Raw genomic sequence first — 12,913 nt, forward strand, 5'->3', positions numbered from 1 at the left:
TAGCTGCTTGCTACATCTGATGAAGGTGATTGTACGGTTTTTCATGGTCTAGACCATGGTAAACAGGTAACAAACCGAAAACGTTTGGCGGAATGCGAAAATCACCTGCATTCTCATCGAGTTTAATGCAGGAAGCAGGTCCTTCCTGTAAGGCAGTATAGAAGTCCGAAAGTTGCTTTTCTACTTTGGAATTTTCCTGGGCCATAACTATGGGAGGTAATGGCAACTGAGATACTTGACGAGGTTGATTTACAAAGGAAGGATTCTGTCTAGGGGATAACTTATGTAGTTGTTTATTGTATTTTTAACGACGATATGTAAGTTATAATTCCTTATTTGTACTAGACCGTAGTATCATGCAAACACAAATTTTAATTCTAGGCTCATAAAGAACGAATTATGACATGAGGATTAGTTATTACAGAAGGAGGGAGGTGAACCACGTCTTCCTGAGCTGTTGCTAACATAAGCTAGGATAATGTGTGAATATTCCAATAGCTAGGTCACATGAGATAATTGAGGGAGGTTATGCATTACTATACGTTCCTTAATTAGGCAGCCTCAATCTTTTAAGTTTCTTAGACATCGATGAAATAGGGTGATGATTTATGCATTATGCGATTATTATTAAGATGATTATGTTGAAATTTTTATTATTAGGATTTTTTTTATTTTTTTTTTATTATTTTTTTGTTTACGTAATTAATGTATTATGGAGACGTGATTACGAAACATGCAATTAAAGACGAGAGATGTGAAAATAGAAGACTAAACATACAATTAACACATGCTAGTTATACATAGGAAGTCTACACATGCAACTCTATATTACTTATACTTGAATAGAAACAAGTCCTATGCATGCAATAATATATAGCTAAAAATATGTGCAACTAGATGCGAGCTAGGGGAATGTCGAGAATGAACTCATGCAAAGTAATACCGCGTATGTGAATGGATGTAATATACACATACAAAAATAATCTAAGCAGGTGGTTTGAAATTACGCAAACATCCAAATATATTCGAATCATATTAACCGTATTAATATGCAATAACGAACCATACATACCCAGAAATTTTTTTTATATGTAACGAGATCTCATGCCAACATACAAATATGCGATGTAAAATAGGTTATAGCAATCAACCAAATTATATCCTCTACAAAGTTTGAGGAGTTATACTAGAGTTATGCTAGAATAGGGGAACCCCGGAGGATGGATGAAGCCACCGCGCATCAAGGAAAAAGGTTAACTTATGCTAGAGTCGGTGTTTTGAAAGAGAGATTAATCTTTGAGTTGCCTGAAACCTTTGATATCGATATGGGTGGGAGAGACATTAGAACTATTTCGGTGGAATATGGCTGGATTCCCAAGATGTGTGAATGCTTGCGGAAGTTAGGTCATAAGAGCGTAGGGTGTTTGAGGAAAGGTGACATAGGGGAGAAGGACCGACAAAAGGAGGTGATGGAAGACAATGTGGACACTATTCCTGAGAGTAGTGCGCTAAGGACTGAAACAGGGGTAGAGATCACAAGAGTTGCTGAAGATGCAACAAGGCAAAACCCAGACGCCCTATCGGCAGAAAGAGTGGAGATGACAAATAGCAACGCCAATGTGGAAGGAGAAATAAGAAACCCAGATAGTGGAACTGAGACTGAACAAAGCGCAGTGATGCTGCCGGGGATAGTGGAGGTGGTGAGATCTGAGGTCAGTACAGAGAACAACAGAGGGTTCAGAACAGGGATTTTGATGAACACAGAGGCAGTTGAACATGGTGAAGCAGTAAGAGAGAATGAGCTGAGTGGGGGTTTGAATAGAGACAGCAGAGATGAGAATTGTGAGATAGATCAGGGAGTTCAGACAAGGACAGAATATGAAAATGAGCAAGCTACAGAGATACCAGTATTGGCAAGTGGTAGAGAAAATGAACAGGAGCAGGTTAGAGTGGAAACATATGACAACAGGGGGATTACTTCAGAGATGGAAGTGGGGGATTGTGACAATGCCTTAGTGCCGTATGAGGAGATCTCACAAGGTATTGAAATAGCTACAGGGTTTAACCCTTTGATGTGCTATGAGGAGGAGCAGGATGAATTCAATAAATTCAGTGAAAGCACAAGGCTAGGGGAGCTGTCTGACGTAGTAGTATCTGAAGAAGAGACGGAATACTTCAAAGATAGAAATCTGATTCCATTGGCTGCAGAACCTCAAACGCCTGCTCAAGGGGGAATTGTGACTCGCAGCCAAGATAAACAATCACAAGCAGCTAGTGGAAAAAAACAGCAAGGAAGTAAAAAGAGGGGGCGACCCAAGGGAACAAAGAACAAAAAAAATCATCACTAATGATAGGTCCGATCTGTGTATGGAATGTGAGAGGAGCGAATGACCTTTTGAAAGCAAAGGAAATAAATAAGATGAGAGTTGAAAAGAAGTTATGTGTGTTTGGGCTTCTCGAAACAAAAGTGAAAAAGGAGAAGTACGATGGAATAAGAAGCATTTGCTATCCTACATGGGAGCATGAAAATAATTATGAGAAAACTGGGTCAGGCAGAATCTGGATATGCTGGGATCCTTTTGTGGTGAAGGTAAAGAAGATAGACATGTCAGAGCAATTCATTCATTGCAGGGTTGAATTCCTACCAAAGGCGGAAGAGTTTTTTCTTACAGTGGTGTATGCGAGCAATTCTTTTCAGGAGAGGTTAGATTTGTGGCAAGATGTGATTAGGCTACATAGCTCAATCACAAAACCTTGGTGTGTAGCGGGGGATTTTAATAACATCAAAACAGCGAATGAAAGAACAGGGGGTGAACCTATGCATCCTAAAGAAGCCCAGGACTTTACTCTCTGTCTTCAGAATGCCGGGTTAACTGATATCAATGCTAGTGGATTCTTCTACACTTGGTGGAATAAATCTGTGGGTGCGGCTAGCATTATGTCAAGAATAGATAGATGTCTAATAAATAGTTTGTGGATGCAAAAATATCCTAATTCAGGGGCTGAATTCCTCCCTCAGGGAGTTTCCGATCACTCCCCTATGCTGCTCACATGGAATGACTTCAGCCGGTCCCCGACTCCTTTTAGATTTTGTAACTTTTGGGTTTATCAACCGGAGTTTAAAGATATTCTAGAAGAAGTTTGGAATACACGTATATATGCTAATCCCATGTATGTTCTAATCCACAAACTCAAGATGCTAAAGGAGAAAATCAGACCTTGGGCGGGGGAGAAACTTCTCGAACTTACATGAGAGAGTTATAACCGCAAAGCGGCGATTAAGTGATGCCTGAGATACACCTGAGAATAATCCATCGGATGTGGGACTGGGAAGGTGTGAAAAACAGGCAATGCAGAGATATATTGATCTTGCAAGAGCAGAAGCAATAGATTTGGACCAGAAGGATGCAGCTCAATGGATGACAGAAGGGGATAGATGTTCGAGTTTTTTCTTTAACTCATTGAAAGAAAAGGCAGCCAGGAAGGGTATATGGGCAATTGCGAATGATAAGGGAGAAACAGTGCATGGACAGGCAGAAATTACTCAGAGCATAGTGTAGTATTTCACGCAGCAGATGGGTATTGAAGCGCCACCGGTGAGTGAAAGCGAATTTTTCACTGAACTGAATGTCAGAGATATTGTTGACTCAGGTATGAGTACGATGTTGGAAGCTGAGGTGAGTGACATAGAGATCAGGGAAGCCTTGTTTGAGATGGACGACAATAAGGTGCCAGGTCCAGATGGGTATAACCCATTCTTCTTCAAATTTTGTTGGGATACAGTCGGGGTGGATGTTGTGAATGCCATAAAAATGTCTTTAAAACAAACAAAATGCCTCGGGGAACAAATCGACATTTCTATGTCCGATTCCAAAAGTGACTTCCCGACTAAAGTGGAAGATTTTAGGCCGATTGCTTTCTGTGTAAACACGATTTACAAATGTGTTTCAAAAGTCATCACCAATAGATTGAAGATGGTGATACCAGAACTAGTGCACGACAATCAGTCAGCGTTCATCCCAGAGAGATCTATACAGGATAACATCCTGTTATCCCATGAAGTTTTGAGAGGATATGATAGAAGACATGGAACTCCAAGATGCTCTATAAAACTGGACATAAGAAAGGCATACGATACGGTGAGTTGGCAGGCCATCTTGAACATGATGGATAGATTTCAGTTCCCGTCCAAGCTGAAAAAGTGGATTCAGTTATGCATTAGCACACCTTCTTATTCTGTCCTCATAAATGGAGCACCTGAAGGTTTTTTCCCTGGAGGTAGAGGGTTGAGGCAGGGAGATCCCCTATCTCCATATTTGTTTGTGCTAATAATGGAAGTTCTTGGCTGCCTAATCAGAGAGAGTGTGGAACATAAGCGGATCCAATTCCATTCTAAATGCAAAAGGAGTCAACTCACACATCTGGCGTTTGCGGATGATGTACTTATCTTTTGTAAAGGGGAAGTGGATTCCATATATTCACTCAGACAATGTTTGGGGGACTTTAGCATAGCTACTGGGCTACAGATAAATTCACAGAAGACCACTATCATGACTGGTGCTATGGGACAACAGGATAGCTTGGCTTTGGCTCGGATTCTAGGTATTGAACTTGTCTCCCCTCCAGTGAGATACCTAGGACTTCCTCTCATATCAGCTAGACTTGGAATCAGAGAATGTCAACCACTAATAGATAAGGTCACAAGCAGAATCAAGGACTGGAAAGCAAAATTGCTATCTCATGCAGGTAGACTGCAACTCATACTATCAGTGCTTGGCTCACTACATGTTTATTGGGCCCGAACATTCATTCTGCCAAAAACAGTTCTTGAACAAGTTGAAAAAATTTGTGCGACCTTTACGTGGAGTGGTAATGCGATACAAAAAGATGTGTGTGCACCAAAGCGAGCGAAGAACCACATGTAAGACAAAGGACGAAGGGGGATCATGAATATGGAAGTATGGAACAAAGGAGCATACCGTGGTTTGGTCTTCAAAGTAGCAGCGAAGGAAAATAGCATCTGGGTTGACTGGGTATGGAAGAACCTTTTGGCCCACAAATACTTGTGGACGATGACTGTACCGCAAGACTGCTCATGGTCATGGCGGAACATTTTACAGAGTAGAAAAGAAGTGAAAGAGCTCATTCAGTACTCGATCACCAATGGTAGAGATACATTAGTATGGCACGATCTATGGTGTCATAGTAGCCCTCTTTTGTTCAATCGCAGTATTCTTTGAAATACAGCTACCACTAAATGCCACAGTGGATCAACTGTTAACAGAAGGAGATTGGAACGAAGTGGTACAGAACATCCAGTGTAATAAGCTACGAGAGGATATCCTGGGTACACGAATCAACAAGCATCTAGTTCAAGATCGAGTGGTGTGGACACCGCATCAGAGTGGTAAATTCACATCGAGAAGTGCATATGAAGCCCTGAGGGTAAAAGAAGTAAAAGTCAGATGGCAGAGACTTGTTTGGGGCAGATGGGTTATCCCAAGACACTCTTTTACGACCTGGCAACTGTTCTCGAATAGCTTATCAACGCAAGATAGGCTGATGCAGAAAAAAATCCTTACTTCCTCCTGCTGCTGCTTGTGTAACCAAAGTCGAGAATATTCAAATCATCTCTTCTTTGAATGTGTGTATTCGCGAGAGATCTTTGATGGTATAAAAGTAGTCCTGGGCATTACAACAGATGGTAGAAGCTCAAATAGGGAGTGGTCATCACTGCTGAGATTATGTAGAGGATCCAGCTTTGTGGCTGATACTTATAAGGTCTATATATGTGCGGCAGTTGATGGGATATGGAAAGAAAGGAACGGGAGAAGGTTCAAGAATAGGGAGAGGCCAGCGAAAATAGTCCTGAGGAAAATCAGCAGAGAAATAAAGAGATATGTGCGGATGTAAACAAATGAGATTGAAGATACTGTTGGAAGCAAGACGACTTTGTCGGACATTAGAATTTGAGCAAAGTTCGAGAAAGGAAGAGGCGAGAAGTAAGTGGCTTCCTCCCCGAGGAAGGCAGAGTAAAACTAAACGCAGATGGTGCTTTGACGGCAGAGGGGTCCGCCATGGAGGTCTAATCGAGAACGATCAAGGAGAGGTGGTTGCGCCTATCACGGGAAGCGGTGATGTACAAAAGCCTCTCTATCGAACTGAAAAGCAATCGCGAATTGGACTAGAGCTATGCACTGAATTAGGATATAAAAAAGGTGGAAGTTGAAACCGACTCACTTATAGCAGTGAAGATCATCACGTAAATCGCAAAACCACCATGGACGTGTTGAATTTGGAAGCCATGATATCAAAGCTAGTCGCCACATTCAGCTATTGCTCTTTTGCACATGTCTTCAGGGAAGCTAACAAGCCGGCAGATTTGCTTGCAGGGCTTAAGATTTTTGATTGTAATGTCTTAGTAAAGTTTATACCTCCCCTAGATAGAGAATTGTATAGACTCATAGAGGAGGATGCTATAGGTACGATCTATGTAAGACTTGGTTGATTTATACAGGTGAGGGTCAGCCTAACCCTAGCTTAATTTTAAAAAAAAAAGGTTTGAGGAGTTTAAGAATTCGAAACCTGGCATCCCACTTTTCCTCGTATAACGATCGAATTAACTCTTGAGCTCGTGAACTTACTGGATGGTGGATAAATAGGTCTAGAGAGTCCAAAATAGTACTGAGAAGGAAAGTGGCTTGTACCTGAAAACTGGAGTGTTGATACTCCAGGTTAGTCTCGCGCGCTACTATTATTGTCTCGTTCGAGACTATAAGATCAATTCAGTACTTCTACTTCCTACTGAATACTTAGACTGTGCTAATAATGATAAACAAAATCTAGTTCACAGATATATGTTATTAGAAAAAGAAAAGTTGAGGCAAACAGGTATGTAACACATTAGTATCGCAAAACATATGAAAATTAAAAAGATGAGGGGGTAGGAGAGGGGGGTTATTCTGTGATGTATTCCAGTTATTACGTTAAATGTCCAGAGTCCTTAGGCATGTAGTGACGCCATTTGATAAAATGGTAATTTATAGTTTTGATTCCTTTACAGTCCGAAGTCCACAGTCCAAAGTCCAAAGTCCGTAAACGTCCATTTAGTCAAGTTACCTTACTCACGTGGGTTTGTAAGATAGGTCGAGTAAGGGATCGTCTATACCTTAGGGCTCGGCAAGGTTCACAACTGGATTTACAACTTTTAGTGAGTATGATTTTAGGTTATTTAGTTGGTTTAAGTAAATTAATTATAATGCAAGTAACATAAAATAATAACAATTGATTTCTACGTAAATAAACAGGGATAGAGATATAGGAAAAGGGTTAACCATACTCATGCAAGAATCAGTTTCAACAGCTAGAGTACCATATCACTATGACTCTAATCCATCTCGAGTTCATAGAGAAACCCGAGACGGCGTTGAGTATCGATCCCTAACGAGATGCACACATCTTTAAGCTCATCTCACTAGCATAAGTGGTCGAACTAATATTCCATCTCCGGAATATCATGTCAGCCCCTGGTTCAATTCTACATCAGCTGGACAAATCAGAGAGCTATCTGATACCATAGAGTCGCGCGCGAGACATTTTGGGTCTCTCGCTTGAGACTGATCGAGCATCGACAAGATCAAACTTGGACAATCTCAATCATTTTGGGACCGGATGTATAATCTACACCTAATTCCTAAGTAGTGATTCTGGAACATTAAAGTGTCAATCCGGATCCTCACATGAGCATCATTAACCCTTCCCCTTGGGGGGGGGGGTGTTGTTTAGCTCATGGTCATTTGATGATTAATTGAACTTGTTGTATACAATAAATAAGTAAATGAAGAACCGGAATTAAACTTGAAAAGAACTGACTTTTATTAAGTAAAATGACTTATAGTACTGATGCTGGTATGAAAGCTACTGGAAGGGAAAGCAAGATAACGTACTGGAAATGAAAGCAGGAAATGAAAAGCTAAAACTAAGGTCTAAAACTAAAACTAAAAACAAAAACTGAGGTCCCCTTCTCATATGTCCAATTTATAGCCCCTCCCACTTGAAGCCTTCTTTAATTCCATTTTGTCCTTTTCTTTACTTTGTTTTTTTCTTACTTTGTATAAACTTCCAAAGTTTTGTATACAAAACAAAACTTGCATTTAATGTTTTGTTTGTTCTTATAAGCAAGGTATCACACACAAGTGGCCATTATTTGCCACTTGTCTATGCTGACTCGTCATTTCTTGTGGGCCCGCATAATGGGTCCACATGCTGTGTCCAGTGGCGGCTTGGATTTTGGCATTTTTACAACTTTCTGTCTTTTCGTAGAGCTCGTCGCCCTGGTTGCTCTAGCAGTTCACTAGCCGAAATCGGCGTCCAGGTTTAAAAGATGTGAATTTCGGAAGTTTGTTGCTTCTTACACGTGGACCCGTTTTGCACTGGTTTTGTCCCTTTGGAAACTTCTGCTTTATTCAGGCTTTGTTGGGCTTCACTGGGGCTGAGTGGGAAGACTTCAAGTATGCCAGTATTCCTGTACTTTGATGTATGTTTTATCATCATATTCACGTTAACTGTTAACACCTGCAAAAGTTCGAAAATATAATTATTTCATGATTATTAAACACATAATTGACCAAAATACTGTCTCTCGGGGTTTAATATTACAGTTTTGAGTGTTTATCAGTTATTAAGTTTCATCATATATAAACCATCACATAATATTCAAGAACCAACTAGACGTGAATTCTTAACTAAATAAACTACAACATTTGTTACCAAATGAGCAAGAATAACCATCAGCATCAAGTCTCGACAATGAAATAAGGTTTCTAGAATAGATGGAACATATATAGTATGAAATAAGTCCAAATGAAAACCACTATCTAAGATAAGTCTAAAGGTCCCAACATCTTCAACATGAGCTTTGATTCGATTCCCCATCATAATGAATTGCTCATTTGGGTTTGTGATTCGGGTCGTAATGAATCCCTGCATCGAATTAAAAACATGGACAGTAGCACCAGAGTCAACCCACCAAGTATTAGAAGGAACTTTAGTAAGGTTTGATTTGAAACATACAAAAGAAGTCATACCTCTTTTTTCAAACCATTCCCTTCTTTTCTGACAATCTTTTTGAATGTGTCATTCCTTCTCACAGAATTTGCACTTATTGTCATATTCCTTCTTTTGAATCGAGGAGCATGAGCAGGTTTATCCTTGTGAGGTGCCCTTTTCTTGCCATTTTGAGGCTTTCGTCCTTTATGTCATAATCCTGAGGCTTGAGTCATGAGATGAACACTTTGCAATCCTTGTTGCTTAAGCCTTGCCTCCTTTTGAACAACCATACTGGTCAATTCATTCGTATTCCATTTCTCCTTAATGGTGTTATAATGGATCTGGAATGGTTCATACTGAGAAGGCAAGGAATTCATAATAAACTGAACAAGCAAAGACTCTTCAACGTTCAACCCTAAGGTTCTAAGTTTTGCAGTTAGGTTCGTCATTTCCAAGATGTGATTATACATCCCATGAACCCCATCACACTTCATAGTGGTCAGCTGGGCCAACAAAGTCCTTGCAAGGGATTTGTCAGCAGTTTTGAAACGTTCTTCCACAGATTTGAGGAATTCTTTTGCGTTTTCAGTCTTAGGAAGCGAAGATTTAATGTTTCTAGCAATCGTGGTTTTCATAAATCCAGTACTAAGTCTGTTTACCCTTTTCCAAGCATCGTAAAAGGCCCTATCCTCATCATTAATTAGTTTCATTAGTGGGTTCAGCGGCCTCTTCATACTAGAGTGCCAAATCAATGTCCATAAAACCTAATTGGAATTGATTATGTTCATACCAGTCTGAAAAGTTTGACCCGTTGAGGATAGGCACAGACAAAGCATGGGGTTGTAATGCATTGGGAACAACATGTACTGCAACAAAAAATAGATGCTCACTACATTAATTAAACTTAATGCTTTGAATTTAACACAAATAATCCATAATTTATGATGAACAAGGTAGTATTATGATATGACCTTTGGGTCTATATCACCATACACAAAAATATCCATTCATGTTATAAATGCCATAAGTAGTAGGACTAATTAATCATGCACGTTAAATTAGATAGGTATCACTACTAAAAGAAGGGCTTTTTGTGTCACTTTTTAAGTGACACAAGAAGTCACTTGTGTCACTTTTGAAACTAATTTTGGAGTGACCTATAAGCCCCCGACACATAAAGTTCTACCAAAAGTGACACAAAAGCCTTACTAAATGTGTCACTTTTTGTTAATAAAAGTGAGACTTAAGAATAACCTCTTGTGTCACTTTTAAGAAAGAGTGTCACAGTGCTTGTCAAAAGTGACACTAGTTGTATCCGTTTAGAACTAGAGTGGGACATAATTTGGTTAAAAGTGACACATTAAGTATACTAGTTGTGTCACTTTTTTGGACCGAGCGAGACATAAGTGCGTCAAAAGTGACACATTAAGTATACTAGTTGTGTCACTTTTGGACCGTGAGCGAGACATAGAATGCGTCAAAAGTGACACATTAAGTATACTAGTTGTGTCACTTTTAGACCAGAGTGAGACATAAGTACATCAAAAGTGACACATTAAATATACTAGTTGTGTCACTTTTGGACCAGAGTGAGACATAAGTACGTCAAAAGTGACACATTAAGTATACTAGTTGTGTCACTTTTGGACCAGAGTGAGACATAAGTATGTCAAAAGTGACACATTAAGTATACTAGTTGTGTCACTTTTGGACCAGAGTGAGACATAAGTACGTCAAAAGTGACATATTAAGTATACTAGTTGTGTCACTTTTGGACCAGAGTGAGACACAAGTACGTCAAAAGTGACACAAAAGCCCCTTACTTCTTGTGTCACTTTTGGGAATCAACTCCATATAACTCGTATGAAAAAGAAAGCGACACATAAGAGTGGTCAGTTGTGTCACTTTGAATAGATATTATGTCACTTTTTTCAAAAGTGAGACAAATGAAAATAATTTTTTTTAAAAACATTTTCTCATTTTAGTATTCGATCGTATTCATTTCTCAACCTCGCATCCTATCGTCATAACCAAAATCCCATTAACCTGCTTTATGACATAAACAACATCCACATACATTTATCAAAACATCACAACCAAAATCACTTTAACCTGCTTTATGATACGGAAACAACATCCACTCGAGAAGAAAGAAACAACATTCAAAACAATTAACTTCTATTGATTTCATCGATCAAACCAAGTATTTTTCATCTAGTTTGACTCCCAACAAAAGAAGTCATTCCAATACCAAAAGAATCATAATAAAAAAAAAAAAAAAAAAAAAAAAAAAAAACTACATAACGCCAATACTATCCTAGCAATATCTTAGCTTGTTGTGCGCACTTCCAACACCAAAAACCTAGCTGCCATCTATTCATCTGTTAATCGATCCATGACACCTGCATCATATCATGAAGTCGTCATTCCACTATGACTAGTATATAAAATTAAAAAGCAAGTGAATCAAGAAGGGTATATTATACAAGTAAGAAAAAAAAAAAATAAGAAAAGTATATATACATAAACAAAGGGAAAATATGGAAACCCACTTACCCAAATTAACTACTCGATAAATTGTTGGATAAAGTCGATGAATTCAAGACGAAGTTCATCTATTTCATTGGTGTAACTCTTCTTGCTAGAGAACTCCAATACCTGTTCGATGAAAAATATATTATAAATATTATGAAAATAAATGATGCAGGCAATGCATTGCCTACCATATTTACAAATGCACCAATTTATAAGCTAGCTAAGACTATATGAAAAATAATGCTACTTTGCAGTCACCTTCTTTTTTATCGGTGGACCAGGATCCTCTACTAAATCTCGCATAAAGCGCAATACATAATATCCGCATACAATCCCCCCTTGTTGTTGTGGGCACTATACATAATTAATACTTGCATTAACACATACACAAATTGAAAGATACTTTGTATTGTATTCCAAAGAAACTAAGCTTACTGTCACATAGTTCCAATTTGGATTTGGATTCATCTTTCTCTTTCCTTTGGACATATTTGATGTCTTGATCGCACTGAAAATGAAAATGCATTTGTTTCATTCTCATTATTTTCAAGATAGAATCAAATATACAATGAAAAATACAATAAATAAAGACTAAACTCACGTGTTTACTAATAATTTAAAAGTTGGATCCGGCGGCCCTCGAAAGTCTTTTAAAGAATCCAACCAGTACACTTCCATTGATGGTATGTCAAGAACCATTAAGACCCAATGCCCCCTACATGACCAGTTATGTGGATACAAATTCAATTAAGTACTTTTAATTATATAACCAATCGGAAAAAAATAAATAAAAATAAAAATAAAATAATTTTAATTATATGAAAATAATGTATATGTACTACAAATGTATAAACACAGTTACCTTGTGTTGAAAGGAATTAAAAGCACACGATCACCGTGTTCTTCAGCCAACTTCTGAATATATCAAGCCTTCTCATCATCTTTTGTATAAATAGTAAAACTTTCTGGGTTACCAAATGCATACTTTGCTCGAGCAATTCCAAAAGTCGCATATAAATATCTACAACATATATATACATTCTGTTAAGTCGTCGCATATAAAAAGTTAAATTATAACTAACACAAATAAGTTCACCAAATTATTCATACCTCATGTAGGAGATAATGCAGCTACCATTTAACATTCTCTTCTCACACACATCCATCAACTCATCTTTTGAAACTCGTACTTCCTCCATCTCATCATGGAAAAGAGTTCCAACCATTGGAACTTCTATAAAAGCGTTTTCTTTCACTATTTTGTCGACACAATCCACAAACTTTCTGATCTTATATTGAATACTGCCCCGCGGAAGTGGAATACGCTTCT

The 12,913-nt window shown here is 38.5% G+C and overlaps 2 protein-coding genes across 2 annotated transcripts; both read right to left on the bottom strand.

The window, feature by feature from the left end:
* Positions 1-9,257: 9,257 nt before the first annotated feature.
* LOC147514868 (uncharacterized) lies at positions 9,258-9,758 on the bottom strand. Its single transcript, XM_086592718.1, has one exon. The coding sequence runs from the start codon at positions 9,756-9,758 to the stop codon at positions 9,258-9,260; it is 501 nt and encodes a 166-aa protein (XP_086448844.1).
* Positions 9,759-11,209: 1,451 nt separating this feature from the next.
* LOC147514869 (uncharacterized) lies at positions 11,210-12,913 on the bottom strand. Its single transcript, XM_086594420.1, has 7 exons — positions 12,694-12,913; positions 12,446-12,604; positions 12,185-12,298; positions 12,019-12,091; positions 11,842-11,937; positions 11,605-11,706; positions 11,210-11,450 (listed from the first exon to the last, which is right to left on the bottom strand). The coding sequence occupies exons 3-6, from the start codon at positions 12,280-12,282 to the stop codon at positions 11,614-11,616; spliced, it is 360 nt and encodes a 119-aa protein (XP_086450546.1). The 5' UTR covers positions 12,283-12,298; positions 12,446-12,604; positions 12,694-12,913; the 3' UTR covers positions 11,210-11,450; positions 11,605-11,613.

The sequence above is a fragment of the Coptis chinensis genome, chromosome 2 (assembly GCF_015680905.1).
Source record: "Coptis chinensis isolate HL-2020 chromosome 2, ASM1568090v1, whole genome shotgun sequence".
NCBI classification, from domain to species: Eukaryota; Viridiplantae; Streptophyta; class Magnoliopsida; order Ranunculales; family Ranunculaceae; genus Coptis; species Coptis chinensis.

Bases quoted from the DNA above. Each gene is read 5' to 3' on its own strand.
- LOC147514868 (XM_086592718.1), bottom strand. From the start codon at position 9,758: ATGAAACTAATTAATGATGAGGATAGGGCCTTTTACGATGCTTGGAAA.
- LOC147514869 (XM_086594420.1), bottom strand. From the start codon at position 12,282: ATGGTTCTTGACATACCATCAATGGAAGTGTACTGGTTGGATTCTTTA. The intron at 11,938-12,018 runs GTAAGCTTAGTT...AATTATGTATAG, and splicing joins CAAATTGGAACTATGTGACA to TGCCCACAACAACAAGGGGG. The intron at 11,707-11,841 runs GTGACTGCAAAG...TTCATCGAACAG, and splicing joins GTCCACCGATAAAAAAGAAG to GTATTGGAGTTCTCTAGCAA.